Source organism: Lissotriton vulgaris, chromosome 1_1 (genome assembly GCF_964263255.1).
Source record: "Lissotriton vulgaris chromosome 1_1, aLisVul1.2, whole genome shotgun sequence".
NCBI classification, from domain to species: Eukaryota; Metazoa; Chordata; class Amphibia; order Caudata; family Salamandridae; genus Lissotriton; species Lissotriton vulgaris.
Window position 1 is genome coordinate 713,596,099 of NC_141685.1, and position 21,044 is coordinate 713,617,142.

Genomic DNA, 21,044 nt, shown 5'->3' on the forward strand with positions numbered 1-21,044 from the left:
ATAAAACAGGAAATAAGAAAATTAAAGTCTTTGCCTTACAGAAGCTTAACAACGGAAGTTCTTTGGCTAACAGCAGCCTTTCAGCCAAGATAGCAAAAAATCCTTTCATAAGAACCAAATTCTTAAGGATACTAGTTATAGAAAAAAGAGTTTGAACAAAAGGCAGCCAAAAACACCAGTATACAAATTTCAGGATAATCGAAAGTAATTTTATAAAACAAGAGAACCTCTGAAGGTGTGACAAAAATGCAAATAAAAATCCTGATGGCTATTCCTTATCTGAATGCAGCTAAGTGGCATTAAATCTAGCATGAAATAGTAATAAAAACAGTCTACAAGCTCACAAACATTCAGGATCCAGAAACAGCATGTTAGGAACATACGCCAGAATAGACATTTGCACCACCCTGTCAAATCACACTTTAATGTTTTTACAATGAAAAGTTTTAAGTACTTTTACAGTGCTGTTTTAATGAAAGTAAATGACAGACTCTGTAACACATACTTTTCATCCTTTTTAACATTTTGAGGGTCTGGTAAAATAATTTCTTCCAGACTGTATTGAAACAGCACAGTAGATACATAAATCAATATTTATAATAGGTGTTATATTTATTTCATTATAATGTTTTTATTTATTAAAAATCCACAGTATCTAAAATACATTTAAACATATATTCATGATTTAACACAGTACTAATTCAATTCATTTTCCTGTATAAACATTAATATAAATCCATCATATATACAATTGGTGCAACCCAAAGTGCCGGACCTCGAGAATAGCTAAGCTATATGACACAAGCATTTTACAACTCCTTCCCTTAGTTACCCATTGGTATCAGTCCACCATATAATCAATCATTGCCCCCCAAACCAAAATACCATTTTTTTGTTTCCTGGGCCTTTTCAAAGAGTACAAACTAAATTCCATATTAAAAGTATTATATAACAGCCCGTCACATTTCAAAAGATAGAACCGCATGTTGTAGCCAGAAGGATGCTATAGATATTTGTGCTACTGCTGTGGCAATAAAAATCAAATAGCGAAATTTGTACATTGGCATCCCTTGACATAGACTCCCGCATATCCCTAACAGCATCATAGAGGCTGATATTCTTACAGATATTACAGTAACTTCAGCTAAGAACTTTTCCATGCATCCTATCAAAGGAGTCAAAGTGGAGCACTAATAAAATATGTGAATGATATCAGCGTTTTCTGCCCCACACCGAAAGCATGTCCCATCATTTTTGCCATCTTCGCAGGGGTGTGATAGAGATTAAATAAAGTTTTATAATGTTGGGATTTTAAATTAGCTGCCAAAAGTACCTCCCCTGCTAAATCTATCAATTTCTCCAAGGAAATCGATCAATCCCCCAGCCAATTTCCCCATTTAGAGTTATACTTCTCCACATCATCTAATCGTGCTGATGGCATGTTTTTATACAAAGAACCAATACTTTCCTGACGTCTGGCAGATTCTACAATCTTATACTATGTCCTAGTGATTGGATGTTTACCTAAAAAATCCCTTATTTGTAGAAATTTGAAGAATTGGGTTTTAGGTAAATGATGTTTATCCGCCAAGCATGAGAAAGACAGGCAGACTCCTCCAGGTTGATAGAAATCCCCAATTTGAATTATTCCCTTCGATCTCCAGTTAGCTGCCACATAATCCCTGAAGATCTAAGGCAATAATCCCACAGCTGCAGTGGGTGTATATACAGATATCCCAGGTATCTGTGCGGTTCTTCGATCAATATTCCAAACTTTAAAAACGACTCCCAATATCTTGAAACAGGTTCCGTTATAGTAGCCACTGTCAATTCTCCTAAATAAACAGTTATTAACCTCTGAGCCCAAAACCATCTGATAGATTGACGGACCCTCAGTAAAATGTGTATATTTGATAGAATGCATGCATAATAATATAAGGCGAAGTCAGTAATCGACCATGCACCTCCCTCTCGAGGCAGAGTCATAAAAGGGGTGGCTCTGCGTGGTTTCCCAGGAGCCCACATATATATAGCACACAATGATTGTAAATATTGGAGTTGTCCTTAAGGTATTTCCAATGGGACAGCTCTAAAGAAGTACATAACCCTGGGCAATATGTTCATCTTAAGAACATTAACTCTGCCAACCAAAGAAAGATGCAGGCTTTCCCATCTCTCAAGTGATAGTTTCGCTTTACCTATAATATCCCCCCAATTAACCGTAACTAAATCTGTTAGGCAGGTCCGGATCTTAATACCCAAGTATGTGACTTCTGTGATTATTCTAGGGTCATTATTCAACCTTTAAATCGTACATAGGATCTGAGTTTTTGATGCATTCAGTTTGTAACCTGAAACGTCGCCAAACTCCTGTGCCAGTTGTTCGATTTCAGGTAACACCCAGATCAAATTTGCTGTTACGATCGCGATATCATCGGCTTATGTCAAAATACAAAAACAATCCTGATGTACCTTAAAGGGTATAATTTGGGAGCTTCGCTCTAACATATTTATAAAAGGGTTAAAGTAAAGCGCAAATAAAAGAGGGGAGCAAGGACATCCTTGTCGTGTACCTCTGGAGATCTGAATTGCCTCAGAGAAACACCCCATTGAATATATTTTAGCTGTGGGTGATCAATATAGAACCCGATTCGCCTGAATAAATCCCCGGCCAAACCCCATTCGATGTAAGACTCCCCAAAGCAAGTCCCACGCCATACGATCCAATGCTTTTTCAGCATCTAGTAAAATCAATCCCAAGTCCCTAGATTCTACATGAGCAATGTCAAGTAAAGTCACTACTCTATTGATATAATTCACGGTCCCCCTTCCAGGAATGAAACCGTGTTGTCTTGGAGAGACTAGGGGGGAGATAACCTTTACCAACCAATTGGCAAGAATATTTGCATACATTTTACCATTGCAGTTGTCCAGTGAGATCAGGCGGTAAGACCCTGGTAGATCTGATGGTTTATCTTTCATTTTAAAAATAATAATGCTGGCCTCATCCCAGAATTGCTGCGCCTCCCCTGCTCATGCTGCTTGAAAAGTCACAAGCATATTGGTCTTAAGATCTTGAAAAAAGGTTTTATACATTTCTAGCGGTAGTTTGTTTTCCAGTCGCTAAGCTGTTTATCGCTTGCTCTAATTCCTCAATAGTTATAAGGCTATCCAAGCTATCAGCCTCCTTCCTATCCAGTCATTCCCACAAATATCATGGGAGTCCTAGGTCCATAAGATATTGCCCCGCTTCCTGTCCTGAACAGAGTTCTTTATAAAAATCAATGAAAATCCTCAGAATCTTATGTGGGTCATGTGCTATGTCCCCCATAGCATTCTGTATTCCGGTAATTCTTTGTCCCGCTTCCTTCGTACGTAGCTTCTGGGCTAAACATCGCCCTATGGCCTTCTCATATTCATAGCATTCTTTTTTTAAAGTCTGAAATTTTAATGCAATTTCTTTACTCCATACTGAATGTATTTTAGCTTTGCTTCTAGCCTGACTGGCTTGCAGCTCTATAATATTATTGCTACCAGCCCTTATCCCACCGGCAAAATTCTCTTCTGCTCCTTTAAGTTTGTTGTGTAGCTCCTGCATTGCTAGTCTGGCCTGTTTCTGTTTATAGAGTTCAAAGCTCAAAGTTTCTCCTTAAAGCAGGCTTTGAATGCATCCAAAACTACTCCGCGTATTGTGGAGTGCCTGTTGTTCTGAAAAAAATCTTTTACCCAGCCCTGCATATGATCGATAAAGGCCCTATCCAAGAGATATTCCCTATCAAAAGTAAAATCTCTCGAGGTTATGCATTAGTATTAATGTTAATTAATTATGTTCATGGTATACAGTCCCTCAAAGTCTTCCACACTTAGCATACACCAAGGATTTGCACCTTGAGAACATCAACTTCTACATTCTGTTAGCGTTTTAGTGTCAGTGTTATAATTACTGTCAGTGTTATCATTTGTTATAATCTGTCAGTGTTATAAATAACTTTATGGTAAACATCATGGCTAGATTCCTGGCATCCATATTTCCACATCGGCACTATATGGCCGGACGTGGTATGGATTGATCAGACAATTCCCATGTGACGTTAACTCCACCATAAGGGTGGGCTGATGGGAACTGTTCTAGCTTTGTGTTACCAATAACTTTTAACAGCATTGGTTCACATATGCATCCTACTGTTTCATAGTCACTAGTATAGTTACACACCATCTCTAGACCTGTTCTGCTCTGTTGTGTGTTTTGCATTCTTACAACAGGGGAGCGAGCAGACAGGTCGTTAAATATTCCCCTTGACCCTCCACACATGTCTGGTTTTGTTAGTGTTATAAATACTACAATCAGTCATTCAGGAGGACATTTACAAACACTTTGCACCAGGTTCGCATTGCAAAAGGAACGCAACCTCAGTGCAAAGTGTTGTCTTGGGATTTGCTTTCCAACACAAATCCCAATTTCCGTTGGAAAGTATCCTAAAGTAATGCAAAGTAGCAATACTCACTAATTTGCACTGCTTTGCATCAAGGAAGTGTTCCATGGGTGGTACATGTGCATTTCTATGCAATCATCCATAGGTTTTGACGGAAAGCCTTATCTGATAAAAAAGTTTGACAGGATTTCACCAAAAATGTTCGCCTTCTTGAGGCAGGCAAGAGGTTTGAAAACATTTTCTTCTCACAAAACCTTTCGACGTTTGCACGTGTGCTGCACTCTTCAGGACACATTCAGAGTGGGTAAAGTATTAAATGATATCAAAACATATCCTTCCAGTACAAAACCTATGCTTGCCAGAGTACACACACCCTTGCAGCATTATGCAAGGGTGTGTGTGCTGCCAAACGTGTAAGACTGCAGGTGGAAGGGACAAATGCAGCGTCATATCTTAGTAGATATAGTGCTGTTTTATCTTCCCCTTTGATGTGACACAGGGCAGCAACTTTGGTTGTTGCACTACTTTGTGCCAAAGGTTAGAGAATGTGGCCCTTGTTTACCTGCACTGTTAATGGTACAAATAGTTGTACTACAATATTGTTATTACAATTACTATAGCTATCACTGGTTCTGGTGTCAATATCATTATTTTGCCAAGTTCTCAGATGGCTAATATAAGTGTTATTATGACTACAGGCACTAAGCTAGGACTAACATCAGTACTAGAATTAGTATTAGTGATACCACTAATAGCATTGCTACAGCTAGATCTTTTAGTGCTAGGCTATTATGACCCCTATAAGTAGTGATGCTATGTTTACAGGTGCTTCTACTGTAACTACTAAATGATATTACTTTTACTATTGAGAATCCTCAGATTCATTAGATCTGGTGTTACTAGTGTTACAGTTTTGAATATTATATGTAAAACTACTAGTACTACTATTATAACTATCTATCTCATCTATCTCATTGAATCTACTAATAGTATAAGATCGATAATTTTCTTGAGGGACTAATCATGGTTCCCATATTTGAATTGACCATATGAGTTGTCAATCATTTGTACAGCATCTATAACATGAATAAGGAGATTTAAAAATAAATGGCAAATAGGTAATGCTATAATCCAACATAATTCATTATCATAATAGTAATCCTACTCTGCAAACACAAGACTAATGAAATCCATGTGGTATTGTAAACAATGTCATGTGAGACAGGACAAAGGAAAGTGAATGCAGAGTCACATGTCATACTCATATCCCAAACTTGGCAATTTATCTTTCATTTGTATGGATTAGACAGTGGCATGCATTGTTGCAGTAAATAATTGTTGACTTTTTGATGCAGGTTGTAATGAGAATGATACAGACCTGGACCGAGACCAGTCCTACCCTCCCTCTCAAAAGACGAAGCGCATGCGCACGTCATTCAAGCACCACCAGCTCCGCACCATGAAGTCTTACTTTGCCATCAATCACAATCCTGATGCAAAGGATTTGAAACAGCTTGCCCAAAAAACAGGATTAACAAAGAGGGTTCTGCAGGTGAGCACCATTTAGTCTTTCCTGTGATGTATTAATTAATAATATACTATGTTTTTAGCTCTGAGGCTCTGGAAGTCTAATTCATGTTACATAGTGCAGTCCTGGTAGCTGGATATACTTGAAAGGACATGTAGTATGAATGCATGTATTAATTGCATGGTAAAACATCATAGACTTGCTGGTAGAGCATAGCTGCCAATGTAAAAATGTTTACCAAGGGGAACAAAGACATTATATTACATTTAATTAGATAGTGCATAATTAATGTTGAGAGTGAAACAAAGAAAATATATGGCACAGTTGCATTTTATTTTCACTTGGGAGATTTTCTTCATATTAAATGTAAATCTGGGTGGTTAGCAAAATTATATTAATCAGTTATCATTTGGTGCACCTTATACCAAGTGTAATTGTTAATATGTAACTTGATCTATGTCAACACTCCATTCAGCCATGCACTCTTGGCAGATCATATATGTATATTTGAGAATAGAATTGCCTGTTTGGAACATGAAATATAATGTTGCCTAAATGCCATGACGCTGTATAGACTAAGAAATGTTGATAAGCCCTAGATTCACTTTTTGGCAAATCTGGTCTTCTAATAAATACTTTTATAAAGAGGACTAACTAACAAATCACTCTCTTTGAGATCAAGTGATGCTGTGCCATATCCTGGCCTTTTAGCCAAAAACACTTTACATTATGTATCTAGTAGCATTGCTATTCTCATTCTAGTAGTAGGCCTACTTGTACCAGCAGGTAAACTGCTGTGGGTTGAAAAGCCAGGCCTGGCTGTAGATTGCATATATGAAACAAGGACATCTGGCAGCTATGGCTTCTTAGGAATGTTAAACATGGTGGCCATCTTAAAAGTGTTGTAGTTGTTCCTTAGTAGCAACTATGAGGAATCCAATTCGAAAAATGAAAGACTTGCATATTTAATGTGTTTACAGACAACTCAATTGCCACTGTTTCTAAGAAAAGAGGGTATTTGAATAAATAATTATTTTGGATGATGCTAATACTTGTTGATTAACTGCAATGCCTTCCTAATTGATTCAAGGGAATAATCTCACTTTTGTCAAGATGGCCACTGTGTTGATGTCAGCTCAGAGAGAGTCATGAGAACTTGCAGTTGTAGTCTTTCTTCTATCTCTCTAATGCAATCCATAAGAAATTCTAGTGTAGAGTCAATATCCATGAATTAATTTGATGAAATAGTGATTTGACTAGCCCATGAATTTAACAAAATTACCAAAGTAGCAATGGCACTGTAGTGTTACTGAAATGATTTGCCAGTTTTACATCCAAACAAAAACTCGGTAAAGAAATCACAAATTGGGATTGGTTTGCAGGTTTGGTTTCAAAACGCACGAGCCAAATTCAGAAGGAATCTTTTGCGACAGGAGAATGGGGGTGTTGATAAAGCTGATGGTACGTCACTTCCGCCCCCAGCCTCATCAGACAGCGGCGCTCTGTCTCCTCCACCACCCGGCACTGCAACCACTTTAACAGACTTGACCAATCCCACTATCACTGTAGTGACGTCAGTGACCCCTCACTTGGACAGCCATGAATCTGGGAGCCCCTCACAAACTACCTTAACGAACCTTTTCTAACTGATCTTTTTTCTATTTTAATAACAATTCACAAGACTTTTTCCACCTCAGCCTATTTTGGAATCAGCTCGGTTTGTAGCATCTGCAGCCACTTGGCAAATGAGTTTGCAAGTAAAATGTCTATGCTATAAATAAACACATATTGTCTATAAATTGTTCTAGGATCATATTGGATTTAGTAATCCATTAGATTACTGATTGATTGGTTATCAATATACATAAATTATCCTACTAAGTGCCTCTTAAAATTGTATGTTCCTTATTTCCAGAGTTTTGAAAATTCAAGCTTAAATCCATGACTATTCTACTTAACTGAGATACTTTCCAACGAGAAATGGAACTCAATTACTCACAAACTGGATATGTAATCATTATACATTAATTTAATGCTCATAATGCTCATTATGTGGTCATTTTACTTCTATCATTAGTACTAATCATGAATGTATCATATTTTTCTTTTGTTGGTTGTACATATAAGAAATTAGGAAGAAATTTTACTAACTTGGCTTTTAACATTTGGCTATTTTTCCAGGGCAGCATTTGTTCCAGGTAGTCTAGACGCAGAACAAAATGCAGTTTATAATTGACTATTTCTTTTCTACAGACTAAAAATGATTTAATTGATTTTTCATTCTCTCGTTAATAGTATTTATTTTGTAATGGGAAAAGCCTTAAATTAGGCATAGTCTCTAGTACAGAATATATTTTTTCTATAAAATATATTTTTTCAGAGAACGTGGAAATAAGCAAAATATAATTTAATAAGATGTTTAGGAAACATGGTTAGTAATGTTTATTCATTGCTATTCTGAATTTGCTTTGGATGCTACATAAGATTGTATCAGACATTTTGTTTTACATATGAGCAAACATAGTTCTAATATATTCTTTATTTTTTTTACTTTTGTACAAAAGAAAAAAACATGGTGTTAGAGATAATCTTTTAACATATTCATGGGGTTTGGAATTTTTCCCATTTTTAAATGTTATCTTTTTTGTGTCTCTGAATAGTATATTAAAATGTTTTATGTATATTTACTTTTCAAGTTAAATCAGTGAGATATTATTTATTGTACCATGCCCCATAATGCCATCCTCTGGTTAGAATCTTATTCAATCTGAATTAATTGTGTAAAGATTTTCAAACACTAAATGGTTATAGCTCCTTTGAACTCTGCTGGAGTACATTTTCTTCAAATTTTTAGATTATTTTAATTGATGCTTTGCCAATGAAACATAACTTTAGCCAGAGCTTAGTTCGAAGGAGCAAATATTCTGCAGCAATCAATATGGTTACATCGATCTCAATAAAACATGTTATTCAGATAATGTTTCAAATTATTCTAGCTAGACCATTTGTAGTATGCTGGCAAAATCAATATTTACACAAATGTGCCATGTGTTCTCTTAATGCTAACTGATGAATATGTGGAGTAGCTCTATGAGCTGGTCTGTGTATTTGTCACCACACCTCTGGAATACATTTATTTAGGTGTATTCATTCATCAAGTACCAACACATGGACTAATGGGTAATGTAGCCAAGAGGCAGAATTACATATATTTCTAAAACACCAAAGGTAAGAATGACAGAATAGAGAAAAACTGAGAAAGTCATTTACAAGCCAAGAAGAACAAAAATAATCTGATGCATATGCTCCCCCTCTCTCTCAAGAATTTAATATCTGGGTCTCACTAGTACAGAATGGTAAAAAAACATGCAGGACATAAATGTATACTCAGACTGAATTGTTGTAGCAATTTTAGCTTTCCATCTCCATTTGTACATCAAATTTTACCTTGCCATCCAAGCCCAACTAATTACTTGTTTGAGCAAAGTGCAATTTGCACTACATCTGTTGCAACTTTGTGCCAATTGTCTTATTACATATTTTCCCTGTCCCTGTTCTGTATACCAGTACACACTGTCACACTGGGCTTGGTAGCACACCACAAATGACAGCCGTCTGCTGCTTGCCCCATTGAAAATCTCAATTTGAGAAAACAATAGGGCGGTCAGGTGTGGTGTATTCCATCTTTGTCTAAAATTGTTCTCTTGCATACATTGGTTGCCAGGAAATATGGCATGGGGCAGGAGCAGGAGCCTATGCGGATATGTCTCCTGCATTTATGCATTGCATTTTTACACTGATGCAGAGCATGCCCACTCAAATTGGTATTACTGGTGTGCGATAGAAACTTGCACACCAGGAGGTATGCAGCCATTCTGCATTGGCTGCAACATTTCATAATAGAAGCGTTAGTCTGTTTTATTTTATTGTTTCTAACACAAAAAACATCTCTCATAAGTTATATTTCTCTACCTTGTAGGTTAAATATATTGAGCTCAGCACTGTGTCCCCAAAGCGTTTATTCATGTATGCATCATGCATAGTTCATAACATGTATTTCCCCCACTTCTACAGCAAAACACTGTGAAGGAAAATTGTACGATTTTCAATCACAGTGAAGCACCAAAAAACAGCCAGGCCTATCCAATGATACCCAATGGCACAAGGAAAAACAGACATGATAAATCAAAATAATGTACTGTGGTGCTATGGGCATTATCAGATGTCAGTAGTAAGATGAGGTGTACTGAACAGTGAGACCACTGAAACACCTTTTTTGCATGTGGGATGAAAGGTTGCATAGCTGTGTTTTGAACCAGAGTTTTAACCAGGGAGTTGTAAACATGAATTCCTAAAAATTGAATAGGGATGAAGAAAGAGGAGACAGATGGCAATCAAATGTCATTTGGGATGGAGGCGCTGACAGGTAGTGAGCCTTAATTATGATCAGCCACCCGTTTCAGCTAAGAAAAAGCTGAAAAAACTCAACTTGCAATTGGAGTACCTGGTCCAAAAAGCAGTACTATGCACTGGCACAAATAACTGTTTGATGTGCATGCTTATATGACCTATAACTGAGGCCATTTAATTCTGCATAAGTCTCATGAAAAATTACCTCATATTCATATCTCTGTGTAGTAATGTCTATCCCTAGTCTGTTTTAGAATGTAGCTGCCATGGTTGACAAATTGCTTTTGAAAGCAGGAGTTAAGGTCCCACACACAATAGGACATGGAGGCATTTCTGTTTTCGTGTCACATGAACAGGCCATGCTTGAAACCAAACTCCTGTTCCTTACTTGTTTGCCTTTAGGGTCACTTGAGACCTTAAAGAAAGTTCTTGATACTTTAAAAATCCTTTCCTGGTACATAAGTTCAATCACTATCTCTTTAATGTCTTGGTGTAGTAAAGAGGATGTGTGAGTTGTAAGGCAGAGATTTTATTTTCAATGATTTTTCATGAGGATTCAGACTGCATATCTCCCCGGGTCTGTGTTCTTGTGAGTTGTGACCCCACCTGCACTAGTGAACTTTTGGAAATATTTTACAGGAATAACATACTTTCTGTGAATTGCACAAACATAACTAAAGGACAGCCCAAAAAATGAAGCATAAAATACACAATTACACAAAAGACACACTTCCACAAACTCACAATATCCTCTTATGGCTCTGCTAACATATACAAACAGTTATGACTTTCAGCGCCTTATTTAGCAACATGTCACTTGAAATCCCTTACTGGTTTTGGAGATTCATATTTCATGGTCAATCAATATGCATTCTCTAGACAAAATTCACTGTTGCATACATGTGTGCACAAAACATTCAGAAGCTGCCATACGCATTTAAAGCTGTATTTCACCTATGTGGGTGTACTATGTAAGACATTTTGCAGTATTTACATATATTTTACACACCATACAAATATATGAGATCTGTAAATGAGAGAGAGAGAGAGCAGTGTTAAGATAGTTAATGGTGATATAAAAATCCCCCTGATGTTTACCTTTTTAGTATAAGAATATAAGACTGATCATTACAAGAAAAACCTTTAGCATGGAGACCTTTACACATTAAAACATCTCACACCAATTTGTACACTTTGAGACACTTTCCTATCATGCGGCCAAAAACCTTGCCTGTAGAGGTAATATTATGTTTGCAATTTGCGTGCATAGGCTACTGTATTTATGGTAGCCAGAAACTTAAAATGCAAAACAAAGTTACAGACTAACAGAGTAGAGTCATATATAACATCCAAAAGACACATAATTAGAAAGAGCAATCCATTATTAATATACCACCATATGTCTAAAGTATGTATCCAAAGTCATAGCCTCTCAAAGGAAATTAAACGATTAGGGTTTTAAAGCACTATTGCATATGCTCTGACATCCGAAAAAACACTATTCAAACTCACAAGCCTGGTGGATGCTGATAAATAATTATGTTTTACTTTTTAACAGCACTGTTTTATTTATTTATTTTATTGCACGTGCAGCTGGGCAGTGGTGAATATCCATTTTGTTTAAATTACATTTACCTGAACAAAACAATCATCTCATTAGATTTGAAAACTCTTCCTTTTTCTGGGACACTGGAGTCAAGTGGGTAACACCTACTCCTCAGTTCTGTCCACCTAGTGTATGTTTATAAGTCTAAATCAATTCCATGAGCACTACACCGGAAGCAAAAAATGGTAGTTTGTTAGCACTTTGCATGATTTCCCAAAATAATTATTTCAGCCGAAGGTTTATAACAAGCTAAACTGCTGCTGTCCACAGGTTGTCCTTTCCCTCCTTACATGAGTGATACACTCCCTGATCATGTAAACATCACACACTTGCCAATATGAACCACATTGCTGGTCACCCTAGACTGATGACCATTTGTATGCATATTTAGTTACACGTTATCAGTGTACTTCAAATATCCAAGTTCATCTTTGCAACTTTTGCTCAGGGGATTTTGACACCTACATATTAAAATAGCAGACTAAAAACATGGAATATGTGTTATTGCCAAGTGAAAACCTTTCTTTACTGAAAACATTGATAGATCTTATTTTACTTGCTTAATGGACATTTACCACTGGCCAGTATAGAAGCAAATGTATTAATGCTGATATCCTTTGAATACACTTTTACAGGTAAAGAATATTGAAAGGTAAACATTGTTCTTTGACAGAACAGTACACTTTTATGAACCTACTTTATTAAGTAGACTAATTAAATATGACTCAGTTCTATTATGTGCCTTATGATATAACTTGGGGTTACTTTGTGAAAATCAGGATGTATGTGTTATTTGTTAACTTAATTGTTTGATACACTCTTTTTGACACCTCAATAGTTTTGTACTGTTTTACCTCTTTTTTTTGGAAAGAACCTACTTCTGGTGTACCATGTTAGAGGGGACAACCATGTCATAGAAAGCAGCTGTGCACTCTTTCCAGTATTGTGGAAAACTCCCTAATCTTATATATTGAGCTTTGTGTTTAGAGTACAGTAAGTTGTCTAGCAAATTTGTCCAATTTCTTTGTTTATTGAGATGCATTGTATAGAAACTAATGCCCCTAAATATTTATGGACCAAACAATTGTGATATATCCTATTCAATTTGTGTGAATAAATCATTTTGATTTGAAGGAGTTTTACTTTCTGCTAGTATTTATTTATAGCTCAACACACCTTTCTTGCTTGAATGATTAAAAGAATGTGAATGAATGGTGATGAAAGTTATCGTGAGATAGGTCTATGTGTCTATATATGTGTATGTAAACACACGCACATCTACATAAATCCTTATTTATGTGAATGTATGTATGCATTTACATGCACAAATATACACAAATATGTATACATGCACAGAAACATGTTTTGATGTCTTCATATATTGTTATTGTTTTTAACAATTATATACATATTTAACAATAATATGCAATTGATTTCCCTTTTGGTCTTGCAGCCCCTAAAACACATATCTTAGCAGATACTGTGAAGTAATTGCATGACAATTGACCTCACCATTAAATATTCATAGAATCATTCATTACCATTAGATGTACAGGGTGTAGATGAATACATGTAAGGCAAAATAGAAATTGCAGACCCCTAAAAGCCAGGTTGCTCTGTAGTTTAATAAATTGTCACTATGATTTCTTTCAGGGAGAACAAATCTTGGGTCATTACAGCCACACATCCCGGCGTTTGAAAATTCCCTAAAGTATTAAAAGACGGGGAAAGTTTGATCGGAAAACCACTGCACTGAAGACAAAGACATTATTAGGTTATGCTAAGCATCCATTTTTAATTCTATCCAGCCAAAATAGAAAATAGAAAAAGACTCAGAATGGCATTTCCTGAATGTTAACAAGCAACGTTCCTTCTGGTATCTGAATAATCGAAATGGAATTGAAATTGTGTGTTACCAAACTTTTTTAAAAAAAAGACAAGTTATGTAAAACCCAGAGCAACCTGGCATTTATTTACCCTTCCCTTGTTAAATAAAAGTAAATATTGAAATAAGTTACATTTGCCCAACAAAACCACTTGTAAAAATGCCCACATATTTTCATTGCCTCTGCTTGCAAATGTGTACTAGTTATATTGGTTAAAGAGCATTTTTGTAAATTCAGAGGACAGCTTTCTTTCATAATGGAAGTAGGGCCTTAACCAGTAAATAGAAAATATTGTTTCTGCCTGTTACTTTTTAAAATTATGAAAAATCTGCATGCAATTTTACATCTGTTATGTATCGTGTGCATTTCTGTATGAAGAAATACCCTTGTGTTTTGTGTAAAATAAATAGTTTTCACTTATAAACACTTGTTTTCCATGTAAAAAAATTCTGCTATCTTTATGCAAACACAGCTTCTGACTTCATCTGCTAGTCATGCTGTTTTAGGCTTGTTGAAAACAGTGTCAAAACATATTTGAAATATACATAAACTAAAACACTGAACATGCCTTGGTAACCTTGCTGCAGGGTGTACCAATGATATTGCTCACTTTTTTTTCTAATTTTAACTAAATTTAATCTTTACGTGTAAAACTGACATGTACCAGGAACTTGTCACGTGAAAGCATGTTTGTAAAATGTAACATCATTTGAGTATAACAACATGCACATTTTGGCTCCTTGATGAGCTTTCGTGCTGCTCACTATGCAAAGAGCAAAGATGATGAAAAAGAGAAAAATAAGCTATCCGGAAAAATGATTTTATTATTGCACAATAAAGTAAATTGAAGATTTAAAAATGTGTATTATTAAGAGTATCAATTCTTTTATAATTAGAAGTCAAACATTGCCGTCTTGTTGATTTAAAAATAAAAATAAACAATATACTCATATTTTGCTAAATCTCCAAAGCATATGTTAAAGGCATTAACATAGAACACTTCCCAGAAAATACTAGCAGTAGCAGTACATTTATATTGTATCGAAAGTAATCATATGTACCTATGTAACATTTATGAATATTGATGAAGAGCATTAAATATTTGAATGACATGGACCTGCAATTTTAGTATGTCGAATGTTTTCAATTAGTTCTGTTTTGACTATCCAATGATATAGAGGAAACTAATTTTCTAATGTTCCTATATGGATTACAGGTACGTGGTGTAAAATTAGTTGTCAGTCTCTGTTGAAAGTTCATGTGTAGTTCTCTTAAGGGATTTTGATGGAAAGAAGTTCATGCACCCAATGATTTCAATATTGATCAGCTCATTTTCAACAGTCCTAATCACTTATGATAACACGCTGCTGTTAATTCCATTTTCAACACAATCATAGGCGTTCTCCACATAGAAAATAGCCACATCAATGTACGTAAGCATATTCATACAATCCAAAGAGCAAGTAGCAGTGGGTACATCTCCTGACAACATTTCATAGTGACCTTTCAAGATCCCATGTCCCACTTTTATCCAAACCTCATTGCCTTTATTAATTGGTGAGTTTATTATGTGCCGTTCATTCACGTTTTTTTCCTCCTCTGGATTGCTGTCTCTGTGCTGTCTAAAATGTTCTCTGTTTTATTCATTTAATGGTTTCCAAAAATTCAGATACTGTTTGTGCATGTTGGCACATTCTAATACTCTTCCCGCAACCAATATGACTTCCAATATCGTCCACTTATCAATTCTCTGTGCCTCCATAATTATTCATGGTGCTCTCCTTCAACCAATACATCCTATACATTGTCTTATAGAGCAGCAGTGGCATTGCCACAAAGTTTCTAATTACTGTATCACTCTTGTTACAAACACAGGATGTGTATTGTGGCACAACAGAGGTTTCCACACTGAAGTGTGATAAATGCTGTCTCCCTTTGCCACTCCTATATTTTGGAGCATATTGTCAACAAGTAATAAAAATCTGATTTATCTTTTCTGAATCTTGGACAGTTTGGCAAACACCTTGAGTGAAATGTTTGTATCAGTGCAGGGCTGACAGAGCGTCTATCAAGCACACTGAAATCATTCCTGCTAACCATGTTTATTAGGTGAGAACTTATTTGTGTAAAGGAACACTTTGCCAATTCCACATCTGAAAAGTTTATATATATATATACATGGTATTTCTATAGTGGGAACCTAGCCAAAGGGCAGTGGAGTGCTGTACATGGTCACAGACAAGCATAAAGTCAATGAATAATGCATTGTGAATTTTCAAAATTGGAGCAGGGTCGGTACAGTCCACATGATTACAGTGATGTTGTTGCAGATCCTTGCTATGCACAAATGGAAATGGCCTGTTGAAAGGTTCAGGTCTATATCCCTATTGCAATTTCCTCGTAAGATATTATTGTCCCTGGTGTTGAGGAACACCACAGCAGTACACAGAACACAGTACTTATCACAACTGTTCAGTTATACCATTTTCCCACAATAGAAGTAACTGTTGCAGTTTGTTTCTGTTTCTTATGGATTGCATAGATCTTGAGGCATAACATATCTTGACACTCCATTAATCTATATATAGCTCTAAACTTAACAAATTACCCTTGTTTAAGAGATTTCCCATATATAACACGCCATCTCTTTACCCACTATGTCTGATGTATCTGTGCTACATGCTATATGACATTTTCAAAGCAGAATCAATTATTCTAGGCATTGTTTCCATCAACTTTAGAAGTAAATTATTGAGAAATTCCTGTGCCATTCCAATGATCTCATCTGCCATCTCATTTCAGATATTCTCTTTCATCCAATTAGCTTCACTGGAGCTGTGCAACATCATGTTTTTAAAAAGGCATTTATCCAGATCTCCTATGTTATTATGGCAGCCTCAAGAACTACCATATGTGTTGTCTGCAGTCCTAACAACTGATTGTCATGACCACCTTCACTGAACACATTGTGGAAGGACCCTAACACACATATAATAATGACTGTAAAATTATCATCGTGTTTATTACTATGCTCTCCATCAGCAAGAGGTTGATAAAAACAATATATATTTTAGCCCGTTAAACAAGAACTTCCAGCTGATTGGACATCAGGGTTGTTTCAACATTTAAGCTTGCTATTACCAGGAAATCCTTCAAGTTCTCACATCTTGCAAAGAGTATGTTTTGGTACAACTTTGTGTTCTTCACTGGGATGAATCCACATCAATTTAAGCAAGTAGCAGACCGTTCTCTAGTTTCCCTTAATTAGGATAGTACTTCATATACACCTTTAAGGTGTAAATAGCAACATACACCTGTAAGGTGAAGTCTATATATCAAATCTCATATATTTTGGAAATATCAAGTAAATAGACCATCTCATGTGTACAGGTTTTCCTGGGATTAACTCAGTTTTGCACAGTATTTGTGTCAGCCTTATTCACAGGGAATACATTGCTCCCTGGGGCTCTTGTCCAATTATGTGCTTCCTTCATTGTTCTTTTAAAAAAAAAATTCTCCAAAATGCAATATATTAATATACAAAATCACAATAGTTCATTACAGCATCCCCCTCTACCCCCTCCCCAACCCCTTTGCTATAATCAATACAGAAGAGAAACCAGCAGTGGAGATACTATAATAAATAGTAAATAAAACTTAAATTCTAATTAGGCCGAGGGGACAGGTCAAATAAACAAATAGAAGAAGAAAGATAGTAGACTAAAGAAATATTCAGTTTAAATGTCCTGTACATTCATAATATCGAGCCACTTAGTTAAGGTTCCCATATCTCCAGACCCCTTTTTTGTGCGCGTCTACCCTTTTTTGCATAGATATCGCTCTCTAGTTTACATGTAGCTAACAATCGAGTTTGCCGTTGAGAAAATGAAGGGGGGTTTGTGTCCTTCCAGTGTGAGGCAATACATATCCTAAAGATAGTCATAGCAACAAAAATCAATTCACCCCCGCCTTTCTATTGATCGTTGCATATAGCCCTAACATGATTACAGTTGGGGTAAGTTGAATATCCTTTATCAATACTACCCCCAGGAACTGCTGCACTTCTTCCTATAAAGTTTTAAGTTTTGGGCATGATGCAAACATATGCATCGAGTCCGCCGAAAACTCTTTGCATCTGGGACATATTGTGCCCCTACCAGTTCCCCACTTAGCAATCCTGCTAGGGGTAATATTTAGGAAGAATCCTGTCTTGTAAAATTGCGCCTGCAATTTGGATGACAACAAATAATTGTATGCAAGACTCAATGCAAGACACAGGGTATCTGGGGGGATGTTCAATTTCTGCTGCCACTTTTCATCTATTTTTCCAATATCATCCGCATTTTAATATTTAATGCAGTATAGATGTAGCCAATCCGGGGTGGTCTTAGCCCCTTTAACTAATCAATAAGATCTATCTGCACAAAGCCACCTACTCCTCCCGACTTATGCAGGAAAAAGTCTTTAACGGCGTGGTACAGAAAGATCTGATTGTCGGTTAAATTGTAGCAATCTTTCAGCTCACTAAATGGCCTCACCCCCGTTGAAGTCACAACATCCCCCACTTTCAAAATGCCAGCTCTATACCAATTTTTCAAATATGTTTTTTCAAAGATGGATGTCAGATTTACGTTATTTCTTATAGGAGTATAATAGTTTAGTCTGCCCAATCCAAATATTCTACGTATATTGGAAAAAACCCTATATGCATTCAATAAAGTTTTGAATCAGACTCCCTTATAATAGCCAAATTCTAGCTGCTTCCACAGGCATCCCATACCACTCTCTCCTAATAATAGTATAAAAGGAGATGGAAATCCCATAGGATTCAAAACAGGTTGTTTATGTAATAGATCAGAGCAATATTGTAAAACCGTTGCCCAATAATATAGTTTTATATTGGTGAAAGCCCATCCCCTCCTCTTTCTAGGCAAGGAGAGTAATTTAAAAGCCCTTCTCGGCTGTGTATAGGCCCAAATACACTGTGAAAAAATGTGTTCAAACAAATGGAGCATGCTATTATTAAACTCTAACGGAATAGTTCTAAACAAATAAAGTAGTTTGGGAAAAAAGGTAATCTTTATGGCGTTGCATCTTCCTACTATAGTCAGGTGTAAATTGTCTATTTTTTCAATGATTTTTTTTATTGGCTGCTAGCGGGGTCACATTTTCTTTTACTATTAGAACTAAGTCTGCAACTATATTAACTCCTAAATATTTAGCTTTTTGAACTATTCTGTTATCCACCCATGTTATTTTTTCATTTAAAATGATCTGTATTTTTGTTTTGTTAAGAGCATAACCCAATAGCTTTCCAAATTCGAGTGGCTCCTGGTCCACAGCCTTAATAGCAGCTTTGGGTTCAGGAGTGACTACAGCCAAGCCATCGGCATAGGACATGATCTTAGTGTTTATGCCATGTCTACTTACAGCAACTATTTCCGGGTTATATTCTATTTTATTGATGAGCGGGTAGATAAACAGAGCAAAAAGCAATGGGGAGCACGGACACCCCTGCCTTGTCCCTCGTGAGATCTCTATTTGTTCCGTCAGATGCCCATTAATAGATATTCTAGCTGAGGGGTTCTTATATAGGGCTCGAATGGCCTGTACTATCTTGGGGCCAAATCCAATTTGCTGCATGATGTCCCAGAGGAATTGCCAGGAGACTCGATCGATGGCTTTTTCAGCATCGAGTAGAATTAATGCGATCGGGTCTCCTGCCACAATTGCGGTGTCAAATAGAGTTATGGTCCTGCGGATGTGCTCTGTGGTTCCCTTTTTAGGAATGAACCCATGCTGCCATTTGGAAACAACTGACTCAATGTTAGCAGATATTCTTGAAGCCATGATTTTAGAGAAAAATTTTGAGTCTGTATTTATAAGGGTAATTTGCCTATAGGACGGCATTTCCTGTGGCGGTTTATCTTTTTTTGCGTAAATTACAATTTTGGCTGAGGACCAGGAGGGGGGGTGGAGTAGCGCCATTAAAAATGAAAGTAACCACTTCTGTGAATATATCTTTAATTTGTGATGAAAAATGTTTATAGAACTCTACTGGGATACAGTCCATGCCTGTAGCTTTACCATCCGGAAGGCTTGCTAATGCAGTCGTAATCTCTTCCCAGGTTGGGGGATGTTCCATTTGGTCCCTACTCTCAGTGCTAAGTTCAGCCATCGGTATTGTCTCAAGATATTTCGCAATTTCTGATCCTCTAATTTCAGAGGGCCTAATATCCTCTTCTGTATAGAGTTTTTTGTAAAAATCCCAAAAGGCCTCTTGTATTTTACCCGGGTTATTCGTGACCCCATTTGAGATTGTCTGGATCAAAGAGATTGCGTTTGCAGTTGACTGCTGTCTAATAGTAAGTGCAAGTTGATGGCCAATAAGTTTGCTGCACTAGTATAATTTCCCTTGAACAGTTGCACATTTTGCCGCTGCTCTGTCTGCAAATACAGATCCAATCTCGGTTTTAGCAGCGGCTATGGCAAGCTGTTCAACTTCCACTCCTGCTCCTGTTTTGACAGCTAATATTAGTTTGCTGTCTGCCTTGGAAATTTTTTCTTGCAGGTGAGTTACCTGTGCCTTTTCTCTTTTATTCCTTCCAATAGAGTACTGGAGCATCTCCCCCCTGATTCTTGCCTTTAGAGCGTCCCAAACGATCAGTGGATCAAGAACATTATATAAAATGGGCTTGAAGACAGGGCAAATGAAATAACACATCATAAAATTGAGACAGTTTAAAAAACTAAAGAAAGCAAGAAAGTTAAGGGTAATTAAGGGGGTTTTGAGACTTCTTATTGGTCAGGTTGTAAACGAAATGAGCGGCTAGCACATACATCAAGATACAACGTAATAGGGAGCCACAAATCCCTACGTTTTGCTGCCACGTGAATAGGAAAGACAAAGACAGTATCCAATCTATGATTATGACCAATATTGTACCACCATGCTCTAAAAGAAATATTTGAAAAGTTTTTCCAGATAGCTGTAATCTGTTGGAATGCAACTGATATCAACAAGTCAATAATTGTAACATTAAGTGTGATATTTTCCCAACAGGAAGAAAGACTACCCAAGAAAATATGAGTGAACGAAAAAGAAAATTGAGTGTGAAAAATTACATTAATTTGGGACCATACTTGTTTGCAGAAGTTATGTACAGTCCGACATGAAAAAA

The 21,044-nt window shown here is 36.5% G+C and overlaps 1 protein-coding gene across 4 annotated transcripts in view; it reads left to right on the forward strand.

Annotated features, from left to right (window-relative positions):
* LHX9 (LIM homeobox 9) overlaps positions 1-14,949 on the forward strand; it is a 68,648-nt gene extending 53,699 nt beyond the window's left edge. For 2 of the 4 annotated variants that reach the window (XM_086954860.1, XM_086954871.1), the window contains 2 exons: positions 5,789-5,985; positions 7,344-8,971. In XM_086954860.1, the coding sequence (XP_086810986.1) occupies positions 5,789-5,985; positions 7,344-7,607 (461 nt within the window). In that variant the 3' untranslated portion in view covers positions 7,608-8,971. Of the gene's footprint in view, positions 1-5,788; positions 5,986-7,343; positions 8,972-13,630 lie in introns of those variants that run through there. The other 2 variants (XM_086954877.1, XM_086954887.1) reach the window with 1 other exon arrangement.
* The last annotated feature ends 6,095 nt before the right edge of the window (positions 14,950-21,044 follow it).